Below are 21,469 nucleotides of genomic sequence, written 5' to 3' on the forward strand. Positions count from 1 at the left end.
GCAGGATAGTTGAATATCTGTATCTTTCAATAGAAGGTTTTGAAGCATCTAAGATCTTTATTTTTTCTCCAGAATATTATCATTTGCCACATTTTTGTTCTAGCAATTACGAAAAAAACCCCAACACTAAAAAAATGGATTTAAGCGTGCTCTTCCCCCAAGTTTACCTGTGCTCCGATGGCATTCTTTTGTAGAAAACCTGTCCCCTGGAGGCTAACTTTTAACATGTAACGTTCCTGTTAATGATATTTCTATTAAGTACCAGTCTCAACCAATGTTTTGAAACATTATATCTCAGACGAGCAGAATAAATTCATGACAAAAAGCATATTTTGTCCATCTCCCCTGAATTTCCAAACACATGCTACATTAGAGGAGTGGCACAGCTTTTTGAAGAAAAAGTAAGTAGGATTTATTAGTGCAGACCTAAGAAAAGTATATTATTATTGGGCCTCTTCCCAGGTATAGCTGGTCTTTATGGCTAAAACAAGTAAGGAGAGAAAGAGGAATGTCTGCACTGATGCGTGCAGATACGTTCAGCTTATGGGTAAGTGCTCACCGTAGGAATTGCCACCTAAGTGGTTAATGGTCAAGAGTTTTAACTAAACTAAAACCAGCGTCTCGTGATGCCAATTATGGGACGATTTTAGTAATATATCTCGTTGCTCTGTACCCCTAGTTCCCAGTCAGTCAGTGAGCTAACCAGCCTGCAGAACACAACTTGAAAAGGGTATTTCTCAAAAAACAGGTATTGTGGACAAGTGAAAATTCAAATTCGTACCTAGGTGGCCCTGGGATAGATGCAGGCCTGATCAGGTAGCGGCTGCTGGGCCTGCCTCGGCGTGGCCGGGAGGAAGGTCTACCCCACGGGCACACGTGGGGACTCAGGTAGGGTGAGGGAGGGGAGATGAGGGACGGATGCAGTTGTTACTCAGCAACACGTCTGCAGGGAACGCGTATAGACGGCTTTGTCTATTGTGCTGCCTTTTCAAACTGAGTCGATAATGCCAGTGTTGGTTTCAAGCGAAGCGTGTGCCAGATTACAGATAGCTAGCAATGGCATTTGAGAGCCGTTAATTGTGAAACTTGAGAAGAAAATGTGCACATTCTTTTTCAGAGTGCTATTCGAATGATGGCCTTTTTATCCCAGAACACTGTGGGTTTCACTTTTATTCTCTTCCCACATAAAATGCATGAAGTGCACTGAGTCTCTTTCACTTGGCAGCTTATATATTGCATTCTTTGCAGGGACTGCTTTGGCTTGTTAAAATGTACCCCATGTATTAAAATGAAATTGTCACTGCTGTGTGGTGCAACATAACGTGGTTTGACACTAAGCGCCTGCAGCTACAGAAAACAGACTTTTATTGCATTTATTCTTTCAGAGACAAGAGTCTCTAAAGGCTCAGTGCAGACATTCGCTTAGTTAAATCTGAATGAAGCCAAAGTGAACAATCTAAGTTGCTGTCTTTGTGCTTGTAGAAATGGCCCAGCCCACATGATATGCAGTGATACAACCTGGAAGGAACAATTTTTAATGAGTCCACCTGAAACAAACTGACAAAACACTTTGACTTGCACAGAGAATTATTCAGGCAATCAGCATTTTTTTTTTTCTTTTTTTTCCCCTTTTTTTCCTTTTTTTTTTTTTTTTATTTTTTTGTGATGGTGGTGTGGTCCTTTAAACTCTGGGAAACTTGTACCCCAGGAGACAAACTGCTGCCCTAAACTCTATGTGAGCCACGCGGAATGCATGTTACTCTTTCCAAAAACCATGTGACAGGAAGGGTGGTAGATAAATTCATTTTTAAAAGGTCTAGACTGGTGAGAAGTAAGCAATATTTATGTCAGTGGAGTTATTTTGTGGAGAGTACCTCAGTATAAGCACTGGTGTATTGAAGGAGCATTGAACATAGCTTTTAAACAAAATTTTTCTAAGAAAAACAAAAGCAGTATGATTTTTCTTTTTGCTTGCTTAATAGCTTTCCATTTGTCTCTTTCCCCTCTTCAAGGTTTCTATACTCACTCTGTAGTAAAGTCAACTGTTCTCTGGACTAGTGTGCAGTCGATTTACAAGACTTGAAAGAATGGTGAATTCCCAGATGTGGTATAACCATGGTTTGGGATTTGACTAGTACCTTTGTATTCTTTACAGTTCCTTCAATAATATATGTACCAGTTGACTGTTAATGCCTTAATGTCTCAATGCTTAAAGGTATCTTGAGGTCATACGAGATGAACAGTAAGGCATTTCACCTGCCAGTATTACATGTAAATTACTGTATTCACCCAAAATTTGCTTTTATGTTGTAATAGGCATATATGCATTTTCGTTGGTTTTGCTATACAATCTGACTTTGAAGGTTATTTTTTTAACATTGTTATCCTTAATAATTGTTGCTTAATCCTCTGGGTTCTTCTCCAAATCCAGTATTTTTTATTTATGCCATTTGAAGTTATTTTGGGTGCACAAGGAATCTAGAAACACGTCCTTTGCCTTTCCAAGCAGCACGTGAGAGCATAAAGAATGTCGTTGTTCAGGGTGATCCCCGGAGCCAAAAGGGGACTGTTCATTGACACTGCTGTGGCTCACTCACAGCCGGGAGCACAGCTGCAGGCTTTGAGGGTGGCAGGTCCTCCTTGCAAGCCACGCCGTACCATAATGATATATGATGAGCTCAACCAGTTTCTCCGCAGAAATCAGCAAGAACAGCTTTGAAGATTTCTCTCAGCATCTGTGCTTGTCCTTTTTTTCTCCTTTTGCTTTTTGTTTTTGCTGACTGAGCACTTCCATAACAGTCTAGTAACACATATTGCCTCTTTCCCCATCCCACCCTCTTCTCTGTTCCAGAATGGAGTCTACAGAAAAATGTGAAGTAGTAATTCAACATTTTAATGGCAAATATCTGAAAACCCCACCCGGTCTACCAGGTAAGTCTAGCCATCATTATGAAATTTAAAATTCACTGAAGAGTTTAGAAATACAGAAATGCTGGAATTTATGTTGAGAGTGGCTTGTATTACTGGCCCTGCTAAGAGGGCGTACAGCTTTCCTGGTTGAAGCCTGTCATTTATGACCCATAACAACTTCTTCCTTGCCCAAGTTAGTATTATTCAAGAATTTATGCCTGACAGTAGTAAATTTAAGTACATATAAAAATCATGTTGTCTTACTGTGGGTTTTTTCCTTTTTAATTGGAATTGTTTTAATTTCATTTGGTTGTCTTACTGTGATTTTTTTCCAGTTAGAGAAAAGGCCACGTAAGTAAATGCCGGTGCGTTTCTAACAACCTAGGAATATAACTAGATCAGCAACTGCATTATAGGTTAAAAAATAGCCAGGATTTCAGGTTGTAATAGCTTTGTATTCTTTACAGTTACTAGATAGTGTTACTAGTTAGTGTTACTAGTATTAACAGCAGCAGCTGTTAATATTAACTGAAGATATTTCAAATATGAAGTGATTTTATACCATTTGTACTTGCCATAACTTAATGTAATCCTGCCGTTTTCTGACGATACCCATAGAACACATTTAGTCGTGTGCCCATGCCACATCAAAAGCTCAGTTCCAGCCAGTATCTTGCTTTTGAAATCTTCAGCTGTCATCTGTGTGGCCATCAGCTGTGCAAAGTTTAGTGATCAGTTGCTTGATTCTTAGTGCTTGACAAAGACCTCCCCAAGACCACAAATCTGCAAAGGTTTTTCCCTCAGATTGTCTAAAGAGCTACTTCAATGAACAGGAAATCCTTGCAAGAATTGTGTCCCAAGTTATTATCTTTTTTTTTCCTTCTTCTTTTAAACTTCCATTAAACTATTTCCTTTTTTGGTTACTTTCATTAAATTCCTCCTTATTCATTGCCTGGTTCTTTATGCAGAAGGTGCACTAAATACTCTAATTAAAAGAGAGCCATCTGCACAGCTACTGTGTACAGTAATTGAAAGCAGCAACGTACATATAAATTTTAGTCAGATCACCTTCATGAAAGAATATAAAACTTTTAGTACAAGCTGGAAGACTCCATTGTATGGATTTCTTTCTCAAAAGTAGTCACTGAAAATTTTTCTCAACACCAACTAATGAAGTACAACACCAACTTTTTGAAGTACAACAGACTCGGGCTGCGTAGAACAATGGGCAAAGCAACATAGGCACAGACCTTAAACCTTTGGCATCCCTTTTTGTATGCATACATTGAGTCCCAGTAGTAATCTGTTTAATATCATAGCAACACCCAATGGAAAGAGTGTGAATAGCAAGGAATCAGTAAGCGCAGCTTCGTCATTATAACCCTGCATGCTCCATGGTCACATTCCCGGTTGTCTCAGAGAGGATACATCATTTGAGCCAGAAATAAAGCAGAATATTCTTACAGTGCCTGCTTGAGACAAAAAGGCTACATGGTAAAGAATGAAAGCTAGAAGTTGAAAAATAATTTTCCTTTTTTTTAAAATTTTTAAATTAGTCAGGAATGTACTGGGTATTCAACATGAACAATGTGGGACATCAAAATAGGAGTCTTGATAAGATGGCATGATTACTTCTGTTCCAAGAGATACACTGAAATTGGATTTTAATGGTTATAACTTTTGCCGCTTTCTCAATTAAAGGACATGAATCAGCTCTTCGTTTCCTGAAGAAGGTGTCCATGTGGGAAAATTGTCTACTACGTTTCTCTCATGATTGTTATGATCAGATGGCATTTAGTTGCAAGGATGAGCTGGGAAGTGACTATTTTAAGAGTTTTCATTTACCTGAGTACCGTTCAGATGCAGATAAAGCATAATGCAGCTTGGGGCAAAGCCACTGAACCAGTAACTGAACTCACTCAACTATGCAGTAGATATCTGTAAGATCCCATTTTGTCCTCCATTTTTGGAGGACAGATTTTGTAGCTCCAAACACAGGTAATTAGAAATTATCATAGCGTATTTGATCCACATAAAAGAGAATATTTGTGCCTCATTATTAGAGTAGGGCACTCTTCAAATCCATATTTAAAAGATTTTTCATATTCATTCCTCTTCTTCTTAAGAAGCCAGAGGACAAACATGATCACTTGAGCAGCTGGGTCGATTCAAGTGATACTGGCCACTTGTGTTCATTTACCATTGATCCAGTGCAAAAACCACTCAGTCCTAGTTTCTTCTTCTTGACGTAGTTTCCTGTTAGAGCTTCTACTCAGTTTATACATCTGTGCTATGAACCTGTATTTAAGCCTCTCAGCAAAGATAGAAGCATCTTCCTTTATCCTCCTCCTGGCAGTTGCTTATCTTCCTGCATGGAGAAGGAAGGAAAATCAAGTCTCCTAGTGTACTTGGAAAATCACAGTCAGAGTCTGAAAATTATCCTCCCAGCATCTCAGTAATTGGTAGAGAAAGAAAATCATCTCTAGTTATTGCTGTGACCTCTTTATGGATTTCAGTTAAAAAATGAGGAACCAGAGAACATTAGCGGAAGTATGCAACACTATCTGTTATTAACCTCTACTGCTCAAAGACATGATCTTACTGCGAGAGAAAATTAATCAATCCTTTTAGGGTTAAATTAAATTGATTTAGGATTTTCAGCTGGATTTCTTTCAGGCGTAGCAGTGAACTGGGAGGGTTTTACATTTTTGTCCACATCTCCTCGCATCCAAGCTCTGATATTCTAGTTCAGGCTTGCCAGCTAATAGAAGGTTGCATGAGGCCCATTAGGAAAGAAATCAGCCTGGCTGCAGGCCATTTTGTACTACCTTGCCTCCTGAGGCAGTGGGATTATGGACCAGACAAACCGTTTTGGCAGCTGGCTTCCATCCATGCCGTCTTCCCCAGTTGTGTTCCCTGAGATGTGATCCTGGTGACACAGTAGGATGTGTCTGTGTGGGAATACCATGTCTGTAGGATAAAATGTTCATGTATTGTGGGGGTGGTTGTGCCTGGTTACCAAGTCATAATGGAAGAAGGACTGGAGTGGGTAGCTTTCACGTGATGCTGAACAGCCCATAAGAAAGACGGGGCGCCATGGCTCTGGCTTTCACAATGAATAAACTATGGACCATGACTTAGCTATATCCTCCCAAAGAGGTCTCTCAAACATTCATTTTGAACACAGAGGTCTTTCCCAACTTGTGTTGCCTTGGCAAATGAGATGTAAATTTAATTGGGTGTAATTTTTTTTTTGTTGGAAATAAGATAGAAATTACAAGAGAGTCACTGTTGTGTACCTGGACATTTGAGCCTAGCCAGGAGTCACACATCTAAGCTGACCAAGGCCAACAATGTGGCAGGAAAGGGTAAAGCAGTGTTGCATCTGCAAAGAAAGGAGGGCACACAGGGCACTCTGGAGGCTCTGTATTCTCTATGTTCCCGAGGCAAAAATATATCATTCCTTGTTTGACTTTCTAACTTCAACTACTGTCTGTTGTCTCGTAAAAATAGTAGAGCTGAGCACTTGCAGCTCCAGACCACTCTCCTTCAACCCAGTAACAATGTAAAGGTTATTTTCTGGCACTTGAAATGTTTTGCTGGTCTGATGTGTAATGCCTAGATAAATTAAACAGTATTGTGTCTGCTGTTAGTGAATTATTCTCGTTAAGGGTGCTTCTCTGTCCAACTCCTTGGCTTCGTTCCATTCCAAAGGGAATTGCTCCACTGTCCTGCTTGCTCAACTAATAAGCATTTCATGATGTTCAGTCTTAGATATACAGTACAAAATAATTGGTTGTCCCATAAATAATTAGTTAATATCTTTGCATTTCTTCCAAACTGAGAAAGCACAGTTGTCTCCAGAAGTCTGCAAACTCTCAGTGCTTGGCAGATTCCATGTGAACTTCATAAATATTCTGAGTAGCTTTGAGTGATTATTTTTTTTAGTGGGGTTTTTTTGTGTTTGTTTTTGTTTTCCCTTTATCAGCACTGCTTTTCTGAGATAAATAGACCAGGGCCTACTGGGTGTATTTTCTTCCTATAGAGGGTGCACCCCACATGAAACTAATTGTATAGGCCCCGTATTGCCACTCTGAAAGAGAAGTCAGCGCTGTATGTCTCCATCAAGATGTGAAGGGCACTATTAAAGATGAAGGTATCTCACCCTCAGTCTTTCAGTGCTGCGTCTCTTTTTGTTGGTGAATAGGGGACTTTTTATATAATACTGCTAATCTATCACATTTTGCAATCACTGAATTCAAGTAAAAATTCCTAGCTTTTCTGTCAGTAACAAATTGATTTCTCTTTGGATGGGCAAGCTTAAGGTACAAGAATTTTTGGTCGGTTCCCAGTATCCTTGGATGTCTTTAAAAAACTTAATTTTCTCTTTTTGAATAAATGCAAAGACTTAACGAGTTCTTACTTTTCTCTCTAGAATTTCACAGGAACATGCCTCAATTGCGGTAATTATCCTCTGCTGTTACGTCCATTATGCTCCCTCACAGCATTTTCAAGTCATTATAGTACTTCCTAAATTTCATTTGCTTGGTAAATACTTTTGGTTGTCAGAGGACATTGGGCCAATTCCTATCTCAGGGAAAATTTCAAGAAAGTGAGACACATGAATGCTACAGTGCACGGTCAAGAATCTTCCTCTTTCGTAGTAGCTCTGTGTGGCTTTTATTGCTAATTTTAATGCCAGGTTACAAATATCTGACAACAAGAAAGAAGAGGGAATTACTATTCTTGTGTAGGTTAAGAATCTGACAAGTAACAAGTAACTGTGGCATTTTGGGACTGACTTTTACCTGAGCAGAAACTCTTAAATAGAAAGTAATTATCTGCAACAATACAGATGTATTTGCAAATACCTCATATCTTGCTTTAATCATTATTGGCTATGCATTTTTCTCTTGAAAAGGGCCCAAGCACTGTATTTTTACAGACTCATTTCACCAGAATGAATGGATATTTTCTGCCTCTCTCCTTAGTTTAAATGTTTCTCTTAGGTCGTCTCTTAGATTCTCAGCAGTGGAGAGTAAATTCAAATACTTAGTCTTCGCTTCAGAGAAGTAGACTTAGAACATGGAATAATGTATGTAGAGCAACATGTTTTCTAGAAGATTGTGGCTAAAATGGTCATGAGAAAACAGTATTCCAGTTGAGGGTTAACTGTGCAATGGATAGTAGCAACATTTTACACTGGTTTTGTTTTTCTCTTAGTGGATGAACAAATGATAACTTGTTTGTCATTAGTGATGCTATAAATTGTTTTTCTGAATGAATGAACTTAAAATGTTTTGTTTGATAACTTTTTAGCCCCTTTCTCTTAGTTTGGTGCTTTATCTTTTTATTTCATTGTGTCTGCATTTATATGTATAAAACACTAAAAAACTCTTCCAAAACTATATTCTTGGGGAGTTTACCTTGCTTTATCAAGGTAAGTAATACATTACTAAAATATCCATGTCTTTCTGTCTTGCTCTCTTTATATATGTGTATGCATTTGACATTTTAAACAAGACAAAACAGCAGCCAAAGGTAGAAACTAGATATTGGTTTGTAGTAAGCTGAAAACATTTGTTGAGTGCTACAGAGAACTTAAACAGAATAAAGGGCATTCTGCTAGGTTTGGTACTGGTAATACTTGGTGGTGCTACTTTAAAAAGGGCTTTTTCTTTTACATCTTGTTATCCTCAGAAATGATCCTTATTCAAAAAACCCAAATTCCCTCACTTGTATCCTCAGTTCCTTTAACGTAGATGATGTTAATGTTATCTGAATCTTTTATGTTGTCTACCTTCTAAGAATTCAGTTTTGTAAATATTTTCATTGTTATCTGCTGACTGCAGTATATAAATCCTTCCCTACTGTATCAGAAAATATAATCCATGTAAAGACCTTTGTAAAATATAACTGTTTAACAAATTTTCTATTTCTTTATCCTGTTTCCAATTCCTGGCTGTCATTTTTTATGGAATCGCTGTTATCTTTTGCTTTCTGTGCTCCACGAATGCACGTGCTCAGCTCATTGTTAGCAGAAATTTCTTTTACATCTTGAACCCTCCACACATCCTTTTAACTTCTGTCAGTTCCCGGCCTTCATCTTTGACAGACAGTTAAAATCTTTAATTCCCTCTGTTGCTGTCCTGCCTGAGTCCTGGTGATAACTATGAGGCCACTGTAACTGCTCCTGCTTTGGACCCCAGGTGCTTCCCAGGTCCTCGGCAATGTGCAGGCGGCAGTCCCCAGCTCAGGTCTCTCTGGCAAGCTGCTCAGTGCAGGATGGGCTCTGTGGACCTGCTGCCTGGGTCTTGTTGGATGTTAAGAGGTGGCTCAGTGGTGTATATATATCTCAGAAGTCAGTGTCCCTAGGGAAACAGAGTTTCATTTTTCGGACATCACAGAATGGTTAAGATCACATAGGCTTTGGAGGAGAAGGCCATAAAGATGGACTTTCTAGCCAAGAAACTACAGGATGGGTACTGAATTACTAGAAAATACAAAACCTTTTGCTTCGAAAGCAGTTCCCCAGTTAGGTCTCTGTGGCTTTGTTTTGTGGCTCATGCAGGTTTCTGCACTGTGGCCAACCTCGTCAGTGCTGCATGTTCTGCTCTGCCTTTTACAGCCATGGCTGCCACACACCACCAGCAGAGGCTCCTGGCTTTGCCCTCCTTCTGGTACTTGGCCAACTATTGCTTGTAGTTAATCCAGCCTGTACCAACGCTTCAGCCATAGATTTCCAATAGGTTGTTTTTTCAACTGAAATCAAGTGTTTCTTGGAGTGTCTCCTTCCTTTCAAAGACAGCCTCTAAAAGTCCAACGATACTTGTGTTGCTTCATGGCATTCTTGAGAATTTCAAATGTGAGCTGTGTCATTTTTGATCACTGAAGAATACAGGTTTCTCCATCTTTATCTCCTTTTTTTTTTCCCTCCAGAATTATGTTTATGTAACCTTCAGTTGTCCTTGCTGTGCTGACATTTGTGTAGATGCTTCTGGTTTCATAGCACACATTCCATGTCTTGCTGCAAAGATCCATCCCAAATTTCCTAGATTTCTTGGAATTTGAAGATTGTACATTCTTTAAAGATAAGGGATACTTTCTAGAAGAAAAAAGTTCCCCTGTCTACTCAAGACTTGATCTCATTTCCATTTAGCTCAAACAAAGACTCCCTTTAACTAGCGGGATACAGAATGAGATGTTTACCCAGTAAACCCCAATAGCTTATATGCACTTATTTCTTGGAGGAACACGAGTTGGGTTAATTTGTATTTGAGATATTAGGAGGTGCATATCAGTGCTAAATCACGTAGTTTGGGCTCTTCAGGGAATTTGTGTGAGAGAAGACAGAGTGCTGACACTGTCTAAGGCCTGCTTTTCCCAAAATATATAAAGATGTTGATGATGGGGATGGTCTCAGAGACCTGATGTGCTAAATATTTATGTCTGGTTTATTTGAGCTTGTACTGCTCTGTAAGTTCTTAGGAAAAGAACTGTATCTTTATGTATTTTGAATAACCACATTATGAAATACTGACTTTTGTAATCTGGATTTGTAATTAATGAGAAATTCTTTCACAGATTTTTTTATTCCTTTGTAACTGGAAGTAATAAAAAACGCATAAGATCAGTTTGTTTGTGGTATTGCAGTAATTCAGGTCGTGATGTATAAAACAGCATTACTGCAGTTTGGATTAAGATCTTTCACTTGGTTTATAAGATTGAAGTTAGAGAACAATATGGCATATAAATGAGAAAAGATCATTCCTTGTTTCTTTCTGTTGCAGTATCACCTGTCATATCTTTCCTAAGATTTCCCGAAGTCTGCAGCATAAATGGAGAATTGCATTCCTTTCTCATTCGTAATATCTAGTGGTAATGAACTATGTCACAGTTTATCTAAACTAATTTTAATATGTACATTTTTTCTTTTAACTCACAGTGCATTTTTGCTTCGAAGAGTGACTATGGAAGTCTTCTAATTCAACAAATCCATTCCCTTTATAGGCAAAGGCAGATATATTTGCTTATGAAGAAAAAAGTCTCTTCTACATGTTACTGCTGCATAACCAGCACAGCTGAGAGCATGTGCACTGAATTCTGTCGTGCCTCATACATCAGCAGGAGAAGCGTCGACAAGTTTCTGGTCCAGGGACAGTGCTGTTCCTTGGATGCACTTGTAAAATCCAAGACGAGGCAGATGAGTTGCGCAGGTGTTATGGCAGGCAAAATTTATGAGCCAGAAAGATTCACAGCTTGAATTTCAGATTGTTTAGGTCTAAAGGGCTGGCAATTTAAAACAAAGCAAAACAAACAAATAAAAACATGCAAATAAGAGCATGAAACAATGTGGAACATTGTAAAGTCATTTGTACATGATTCAGATTTCAGGGAGGAATTCTGCTTTTGCATCAACTGTGGCCAGCAGTGGCACAACTCCGCCTGTTTCTTCCTCTCCTGCATTACTTTATTAGTCCCTTCAGGACACTTTAAATGATGGAGTACATCTGCTTTGCAGGCCCTACTGCTGCCGTATAGTGTTGTCACACCTGAGCCAGCTAGTTTAAAATCCATTTAAAAAGCTAACTTGAGCAAGTGTATCAATCTAGCTGAGCACAGACTAACCACTTGAGCTCATAGTGTGTTATGCTCAATAATATCCAGCAAGTGGTTTACATGATTTTTTTTTTTAACCGAGGAGAATTATTTCCCTTTCAGCCCTTTCATAGAAAAATTCTTCCTTTCCTCCTCTTTCCTCCCTCCCTCACACTTTTGCACTTGCTTTCACATTAAACATTTTTAAATTTGAAGTATAGAGCAGCTTAAGTCAGAAGTTTCAGCCTGAACCTTTGCCCCATAAATTCCAGCTAACCTGAACAAAAATGTTTTATTGAAACTTAACAATGTACAAATAGATGTTTTTCGATGCACTCCTTTGGACATCCATATTTCAACCAGAAGTGGAGGCCTCTGGGATTGGATATCTGGGATTCAGACATCCCGATAAAATTGGAGCCTCACTTTTTCCCACATTTTGGAACACCACTGTAAATCAGGAAGCATCCAGGTGACGTGCGCCTGGTCTGTGCTGCCTGCAGGTCTCAACAGGGGCACGGTGACTGCTGCCTTCGGGCACGCTCGGGCAGCAGTCAGCCTTACGGAGGCTCTCAGGTGGGTTTGCGCCGTCGGGGCTGGTATGAAAGGTTTTCTCCAAACGCATTTTTACTGGCAGAGCTTGCGAAGAATTAGGTGGCTTGAAAGAGAGGATATGTATCCCAACTTCTGAGTGCTTTTGTGAATGGAAGTCAGCCTGCAGGTGTTTGGCGTGTCCTGAAGCGTTTTGGGAGAAATTTGGTGCTGGTGCCTTTAGGAAGGACTGTGCAGCCAGAAAGGGAGTGTAATGAGAGAGGGAAGGCGCATATAACAAGAAAGGAGTATGTGGGACCTGTCCTCCCTTCCTGGTCTTGCCTTTCTGCCACTCTCCCTCCCTCCCTCCCTCCCTCCAGGAAAGCAAACCTTTCCCTGCCACCAGAGGAGCATTGAGGACCTTTCTCTGGGGCTCCCCCCTGAGACCGTGAAGTGGCATGAAGCGTCTGAAGTAGCGTGTGAATATCTTTCCCTTTGTGATTCATCCAGGCAAAATACGATGAGCGGTATCACAACAGCAGTTTCCATATGTTTTGAATACCAGGAGCCTCTTGCGTAATTGAAGTCTCTCTCTCCCCCTTCTCCTCCTCAGATGGTACCTCACAACAGAGAAAAGCAATTCAGCCTGAAAGCACTGGGAAAGGAGGCTAACATTTTATTTGATTTTCTTTTTTTTTTTTTTTTGTCACAACAACAATGTCATTATGCTGGTCAGCAGTCCTTAGCAGCTGTAAAAGCCCCATTTCTTGGCCATTTCTGTTAGTCTTTCTTGTTTGAATGGCAGCATTTGATCACAAGATCATAGAAAGATCTTTCCCAAGTTCAATCACAGGAACTTGAAAGAGGGGCAAAACAGCCTACGTTTTACTAGAACAGCCTCAGTGTCTATGATGTGTCTGCAATTTACCTTCTACGATGTAAGAGACATCAAGAGGGAGGGAAAGGGTGCTGAATGTCTGATTCTACATTTATCCTTTTTGTTAAAGCTCATTAAAACAGCACTTTATATGTAGTATTTCCCCCGCCACCCTGTATATAATCCTTGAGTATATAGTATTTCCAGAATTGCTGCTGTTCAGCAAAGAAAAAGAAACGGAAAAATGAGAGAAGAGGGGGAAAGGAGTAATTTAACTTTTTGATTGCATGGATATGTTATGAGAAAATACTTTTCAAAGGCCAAATTTTACAAGCCTTACTTCACATAAGACTTTCCATTTCAAAAAGTGCAAATTTTAACCACAAAAAAACCCTAACAAAAAAATGTTCCAGTTGTCGTGGGTGGCTCTTCAGTTACAACACTACATTACTGAATACGCTCAGCATCTTCCTCAATTAGATTACTGATTACACTGTGAATTCACTGATTCTGAGCCTTTTTTTCATCTGGCTTTTTCCTTCCCTTTCCCTTTCCCTTTCCTCTCCCTTTCCTTTTCCCTTTCCCTTTCCCCCTCTTCCTTGTTCCTTTTTCCCTTTTCCTTTTCATTTCCCTTCTTCCTTTCCTCACTTCTCCTCTTCCCTTGCCCTTCCCCTACTTCTCTCTCCCCCCCTTCAGTAAATACCATAACTTTGTAATCGAGTGTAAAGTTTTGTAGTTCAGAACTGTCACTATAAAGTTTTGAAGTATGTATTCAAGTTAAGAAGATATGACCAAAATATGTCAAATTAAGAAAATATGACAAATTAAGAAAACTGTATTCTTGTCTGGATTTCCCCCTCCAAGCTCAGCCACTATAACAGCACCATGAGTGAGCACCTGCCCTCCAAAGCACTTTCCTTCAAGACATTCTCCATCAGCTGAGTTTTACATTACAGTGTAATGAAAGCCTCAGCATTTGGGATTTTCAAAAGAAGCCTGGTAGCATAGGAGTAAATACATTGTGTGAGTCTGTCTTTCACTGATGCAGGAGTTGATGTCATTGGTTATTTTCATCTCTAATTTATCTTATTTCAGACTAGCCCCAAGGGTGGCTCTAACAGAAAGCAGGGAAAAGTGCGCTGGATTCTCTAAAAGCAGAGAGTAGTTTCCCTGCATGTGAGCGGCAGCACCAAGAAACTTGCCTTTGCCTTCGGAAGCTGTGATTCCAACAGGCGTGGTGTGTGGTGGATGCAAGTTTAGGTTGACCAGTTTTTCCTTTTCCATAGGAGTTATCTGTGTTTCAGCATACTGCATATAATGTAAGAAAGAATAGTTATTAAAAATCCTAAATGCAATTTTTTGTGATTGAGGTGTTGGTAGGCATTTTTTCATTTATGTAAGGATATGTTTTGCCTGCCTGTAGTTTCAACCAAATACAGTTCTTCTGTGCATCTCATGACCCAGGTCACTGGCTTTAGCACTGTGTACTAGCCATTTCATCCAAAGTGGGATTTAATTTCAGTGGTAAGAAGATAAAAGATGTAGATGGGACAGTAATAGTTCAAGATGGAAAATATTGAAGATATTGGAGTGTGTCTAAGTTTAATTTTAAAGCTTTTTTCCCAAGATGTTGCTTGTTTGCTGGCTTTGGAAAAGTAAAAAATGTTCAGCACCCCTAAAAATGTACATAATGAGAGGTCTGAGTCAGGATTCTTCTGTTCTGACCATTTTGTGTGATCTTTGATTCCAGAAGGTTTTTCTGGACGTCAGAGTAGTGATGTACAGGAGGCTTATTTTGTAAGTGGGCTCCATACTACTCCTCTGGTATCTGTTCCTAATTTAACATCGTTGGCATTTTTTTAAGTAGTTTGAGTGAGAGGTACATCAGTCCCATTGAATTGCATGGATACTTCAGTATTGAAGTCTTTTAGGTTTAATTGAAACTATCGACCATTAATCAACATTAATATAACCAAGTGTATGAAAATTAATAGATGGAGCCAGACTGTCAGACCTGGGAAGTGAAACTGATTCTTTATCCAACAAAAACAACTTGGAAGCTGAAAGCTTTTATTTGTCACACAAGAAAGATCAACTCAGGATGAGGAAAAAGATCCAGCCTTCCTTTAAGCTGAGAGTTTCAAAAAGATGCTAATTATATTGATTTTGATAGTGGTTTTTGTTCAGCCGATGTTTTTCTCCTAGGAAATACATGAGGACCACCAACATACTTCAAATGGACCCCCAAAAAAGAGCAGTCACCACATAATGGTTTTCAGTCACCACCGGCGGGTCTGAATCAATGGCTAATTCGTTATCTCATTACCATTTCTCATGCATCAGATCCTGTACCTAGCAGTGAACATGAAAACCTTTCCGCCTGATTGCTGCACATCATCTAATAACAAACACAAACTTAATTCTATTTATTTTCATGTTTCTAACCTTCTGCAAGGGAAGAGCAATACAAGCAGGGACTAGCAGTAACGGCTGTGCAAAATTGCCATTGTAATCTAGCCCTTTTTCCAGGAACACAATGAATACCAAGCAGTTCAGTCTCAATCTGAAACCTGTAATAGAGCCCTAAGGAGGCATCGTGAAAGGCTTTAGCCATCACAAGTGCATTTAATAAAATTAAATGTGGCTGTCAGAACTTACAAACACTAGTTAAAAAATCAGAATAACCCAGCTGTCTAACACAGTGGATGGATTCCAGCTATGGGTCTATCAACGGTTTATGTACACCATCTAAGGGGGATGTGGCAGAGAAAGATCAGTCAGGGGAAGAGATGACGCCAGGTTCGTTAGGATGTCAGTCTTTCCACCAGACCCATGAGCAGACAGATCTTTGTTAGGTACCAGAGTGGAAACTCCACAGTGCATGCTTTCTGTGAGAGAGCTGCGTCTGTTAGAAATACCGTAGGTTTGTTCTTTGTTTTAATCCTCATTTTGTTACTTTTTTAGTGTTTCTTAACCTACTACTTTCTTGGTAAGAACAGGCTTAACCTGCACAAGCAACTACTTGAAGAACAACTGACTGCATCTCACTTCCTTGCTGCTGAGCACCTTGGAGAGAGTATCTTGATTAATAAAATGGTTGTCCATCACTCTTTCCTGTTCCCGGCAGGCTTAGTGCAGTGTGTCTTCCCTGCAGCTAGCGTTGCTTTGCTGTCACCATCTCTTTCATGCAAGCATTTCAAAAATTTCTTCCATGGGTTTGGAGCAGCCTCAGCTGCACTGACCTTCTTGTAAATACAGTCCTGCATCTACATGTCCTGTGCCTGCAGCACTAGATCAGACATTGTCTGCATCTTGTCACTTCTCCGCTCCTGAAGGAAGGGTTTTGCCGGCTGATGACACGGCACAGATTCCTCCACTCTTGGTAGGCAGGCCGGGTGCCAATGGCTTGGACCTAGAGCCTATCTGTTGCTGTCCTTTTCTCAATGCAGAGTCAGAATTGCTTAATGTTTTATACTGTGACAGATTAGACAGGAGAAACCTTCTGTGGTCTGGTAACCTCATTTAATAACAAGTTTGTATCATTGGAGCTAAATCCGTGTGACAGCTACTTGTCTTGCTTTGTCTGTTTTGTTTGGGCTTTTTGAGCTCTGGTACATGTGAAAGATGTTGACTGAATATGCCTTGCATTGTTGATTTTTGTAGATGAAGATACAGGCTACCAATCTGGGAAAATTTGGGTTGTGGTCCCACCTATCATGCAGAACTGTTGGCAAGCCCATTTTTTATGAAAACTGATTCTTGTAGGATTGTGTGTGTGTGTATAAATACATATATATGTTTGGGGGTGTTTTTCCCCCTGAAATGTCATTGATGACCTTGATTGAGAAAGTTTTCTTAGCACATGCTTAAATAACCCTTACTCAAATGTTAAGAACGTGCTTGATTTTTGTCCTGAACAGCAGTGGCCTCCCAGGTCTGAACCTTCTATTTAGAGAATAAAACAGTGCCGGGTGAGAGAGCAAAGTTCATTTTCTAACATCTGCCGAGGTTTTGAAGGATGGTTTTGAATCTTTTTCTTAAAGACAAATGAAAGTTAATAATTTTGGATAGACTAAAATCAATTTATCTGAATTTTTTTAACAAGCTAAGAACTCCTCTGAATCACCAAATTTATAGAGGCATATTGACGTCCAGTAACATTAAAAAACAGTGCTGTTCTTTTTATACTTTGAATGCTTTGGAGATTTTTGTTTGTTCAATATGCATATCTATTTCCATTCCATTCAATGTCCCTAATACTTGAGCATCCCACAAAAGAATTAACTCACAGGGCAATATACCGAGTAATCTTTGGCCATTCTTTATGACAGGGAAGGTGAGACCAAAGAAGTGAAGATTTGCTTGATATCATGTAGGAAGTTTGGGGTGCTAAGAATAATAAAAAGAATTAATGCATAGCTTTTCCATATACTTTTTCACTAGCAGATCTCAAAGAAATCTGGGTTTTAATCCTACATCTTAGTTCAAGCTCATTAACTCTTCTTAAAGTCAGATTGTGTTTGTTTTGATGGTTTTGATGGGTTTTATTTTGTTTTTAGAGATTATAAATCTGTTTTCCTAGGTAATCCTTTTTAAGGAATTAAGTTTCCTGACATTTTACTATTGTGTGCTGATTTTTGAGACCATTGCTGCCTGCATCTTCCATCTGGATACTGCTTTTAAGTTGTTGGCATGTGCTTTTGTGCTGAAATACCTGTCTCTTGGAATTACATCTCAGCTGAGCTGGATGGGGAATTAAGCCATGAATGTTAACATTCACATGCATCAGTTTGTTTTTACAGGCTTCTGCAATTGAGCTTAGCTCTTAGAAAAGGACTCGTGTTCCTTTCAAAGAGAATATCTTTTTGCTCTTGTGGCACTTTAAAGGTCTGTCCCTAATATCTGCCAAAACCAAAATAACAATTCCTTAGGTATTTCCTGTTTTCTCTTGTTAAGAACTCTAAAGCATCTATCACCTTAAAACAGTTCCTCCTCTTCCGTGCTAGCTTTTAAAAGTTGCGTCAGTCTTAAAAACAGCCAGTTCTCAGCACATTCCCTTGCATTCGACATCCTGATAGATTTTTCTTTTGCTATTTTGTCTTCAATTTCATTCTTTTTTCTGTGTGTTGAAATTTTTTCACTGCTTGTTGCCTGTTTGGAAATCTCAAAGCTCTATTCCAGACAAAAAGACAGTCTTTAAGATGCTAAGTCTCCTCCTTTGCCAAAATTAGAAACATGCTTAAGGCTTTTGTTAGATCCTGGTTTTAATTTCCTGGTTAAAAGACTTCTCCTTTTTTTTTCTAATGCCTGCCCCCCCACACCACCTTATTTGCTTTAAAATTGGTTGCTCATTTCTATGCACAGTGAGATGACAGTGCTGAGAATGTCTTTGGGCTTGTGAGCTCACAGGAAGAGGATGCTGGGGAATAGGCACTTAACGTCATCATCACTGCTTTCCCATGGCTGTTATTGCTTGGTTGAGAGAGAAGATTCTAATCTACTCTATTTATGGTTTTTGTTATGATTATTGGGTTTTTTTCATTGTATAAAATTAAAAAGGGGCAAGTTTGGAGTCTCTGTGTACTAGATTGTAAGTGGTATAATTTTAACAGCCCACAGAAAACATTTTTCCTCCAGAGACTCTAATTGTCAGAGTCCAATACTCCCTGACCAGGTTCCTTCAGATACTTTACACAAGAAGGGTTCAATGTTTTTATACAAGATTTACTTATTTAAAGATATTTGACATTATGTGGAAATGTGGTTTAGAAAGGCAATACAGCAATATGCTGAAAGTGCAGTACAAGCATGATATAGCAGTTGTCATATACAGTGCAATCACAATAGAAACGTGATTTCCAGGGCCGGTCTCTATATGCTTAACCATCATGATGCTGAGCATCCCCAGCCGCTGGAAAGGAATATGTGGCTTGAAGCCAGCTCAAACCTATTGCTCCTTTCCAAGTTTGTTGAATTAGTTGTCCTGTTTTTATGTTTTATGTGGGCCTGAGGCTTGTAGACACTTTGTCCACGCTGGTCTGGCCAGCTCGGGAGGACATTCACACCTTTGGATTAACTCAGGGAAGTCCATTTACACAAACTGGTGATCCACTCAACTGATAGTGCTGTTTATCTAAAACAAAGGCCACTTTACAGTGCCCTTTGCGTTGAGCTCAGTTCAGCTTTCTGACCAAGGCTGTGGTCACCCCCTGTATTCTTCCATGAGCTTCAGGAGCACATGCCTCACCTGTGCCCATCTCCTCTGAGCCTTCTTCCAAGGAGGAGGAGGTGTTGGTGGTGATTTTCTAGCCCCATCTCAGACCAGCACTAGCAATCGCTGGTGTTGCACAGTGAGCTTAATTCATCACATGAATGACCAGCCATCTTGCCTGGGCACAGTGAGGGTGAGAACATATGCCTATAGGGAATGCTGGTGGGCCCACCTCCATGGGTTCAACTGTGTTGCTTTGCACCATGGGGTCCACCCCATCATCATTTACACAAGCACTGGTGATGACTCCTGTGCCAAAGATGTCGTCCCAGATGTCCCTCTTGTCCCTCTTCTTAATCTGTTGCATTTCCCTGCCAAGCCAAGTGATCCAGTCCATGGGTCAGTGAAGTGCCTCTTTGGCATGCCACCCGAAGGACAGCAGCCTCTGTTTGTCTGGATCCTGCTTGCTCCAGGTCTCCTTGGAGACTTGGAGCATCAGAAGACTGCTCCGATGGCCATTGTGATGGTGGCCCATGCGTGTGGCCATCAAAGCGGCCTCTTGATATGATGAGCCACCTCAGTGCCTTGCTTCCTGGGCCTCTTAGAAACATAGACCCCTACTGCGGACCCACAACTCACCAACCTCCTCATCCCTATAACACCAAGGAGACTTGGTGTCTGCCAGTCCAGACCTACAGGCTGTAGTCTATCCAACATGTCTGAGGCAGCAGGAGGGTTTAATGTTTTAATACCAAATTTACATATTTGAAGATACTTGCTGTTACGTGGGATTTTGATTTAGAAGAGTGATATAGCAGTATATGGAAATCACAACACAAGCATGATACAGCAACTGTAATACGCAATTGTAATACTGAATCACAATACAAACCTGATTCCCAACACCAGTGTCTATATGCTCCACCATCACAGAGAGGGAGCTTTTGTGCTAATTAGAGAGGTCCCAAAAATGGATTGAATAAAAAGTAGTCTGGAAATCTTTAGATTGCCTGCATAGTGAGGCATTCTTGCTATTTGTTTCCTAATAGTTTGCATTCTGCTGCTTAATTTGTAAGAATGAATGTTGTATTTTTTTTCTGTCTTAAGTCGTGGCTCTCATTTTAGCCAATACTTCTGAAGGACGAATCTTGCACTTCACTAAAATCAAGTCCTGGAAATTGCTGGGGGAGGGGAAGAGGAGAGCCTGCATAATGCTGGGAGTTATATGGAGATTCAGAGTCAAGGACTCTAGGGTAATTGTGCATGACATTTCAGATCTGAGATCTGTCTGCATCAGGAAGGGGGACAGCTCACTTGAAACATTTCCCAGGATCAAGGCTTTTTCTGGCTCTATCAGGAGTTTCAGGTTTAAATGGCAATTCAGTCAGATGTATCTTGTGCCATCAGCATGTGGATGCCAGCTCAGCCATGCAGGGACAGAGTGGCTTCGTGTGTGCTGGTGGGAAGTTACACCAGGATGTAAGGCTATATGTGGTTAATATAGGATAAAATACCATCGCTGTTGATTTTTTAGGCATTATGGCTGAAGTGAAGCAAAAGCAAAGCCACTACAGTTAATTTTCAATTTTCCATGCTAAAAAAAGGGAGGGAGGGAGCAGCCTAGATAAGAGGTGGATAATGCAAACCATATATACATGAAACTATCCTACCCTTTGATGTACTTGTAAACAGTTTCTGTAGAGAGAAGGGGCAGCTTTTAAAAAGCAGCAGCCAAAATGTAGAGAGCAGTGGGCATTGTGCATCCCATTTTCTGTGCCATGGTGCTGGAGCCAGGGGTGTCTGATGAAATCTCATAATGAAACATTTGAATGCTTTGAGCAGTTGAACACAGTTCAGCAAAGCAGAGCTGAACTAATGTGGACTGCCTGTTTGCCAGTAAACAGATAATTGCACACTGTTGTTTAATTGAATTTTCATGAACCTAAAATATACTTTGGTAAAGTCCACCATGAAAATGCGTTCTGCTTGTGGATCCTGTATATAGGGCATCAAGATACTGGGAGGAGGGAGGGTGTCTATCAGATACACAGATAAGGCTTGAGGTTAAATTGTTATAAAAATAATACAATTTCCACATATTATGCAGTTTAGATGTTTTCATCCAGAAGGTTTTTCATTGCTGCTGCTGTTATCGGTAGTGATCTGTTCATAGATGGATTAGAGTCAGGGAACATTATTAGGCCACAAAAAGTTCTTTTGTTTTTGCAGAACAACCTTGCAGCTGTATCATTCATATGTGGTTAGTTTGCGTTTCTTGGCTACCAGCCATTCTAAATGGTAAAGAGCATAGTACTGGACAATGTGAGGTTTTTGTGTTGTGT

General features: G+C 39.9%; 1 protein-coding gene across 7 annotated transcripts in view; it reads left to right on the top strand.

The window, feature by feature from the left end:
• RBMS3 (RNA binding motif single stranded interacting protein 3) overlaps positions 1 to 21,469 on the top strand; it is a 723,228-nt gene that overhangs the window by 577,005 nt on the left and 124,754 nt on the right. For all 7 annotated transcript variants that reach the window (XM_075493193.1, XM_075493195.1, XM_075493194.1 and 4 more), the window contains one exon: positions 2,852 to 2,931. In XM_075493193.1, coding sequence (XP_075349308.1) covers positions 2,852 to 2,931 — 80 coding nt within the window. The remainder of the gene's footprint in view (positions 1 to 2,851; positions 2,932 to 21,469) is intronic.

The sequence above is a fragment of the Mycteria americana genome, chromosome 2 (assembly GCF_035582795.1).
Source record: "Mycteria americana isolate JAX WOST 10 ecotype Jacksonville Zoo and Gardens chromosome 2, USCA_MyAme_1.0, whole genome shotgun sequence".
In the NCBI taxonomy this organism is placed as follows: domain Eukaryota; kingdom Metazoa; phylum Chordata; class Aves; order Ciconiiformes; family Ciconiidae; genus Mycteria; species Mycteria americana.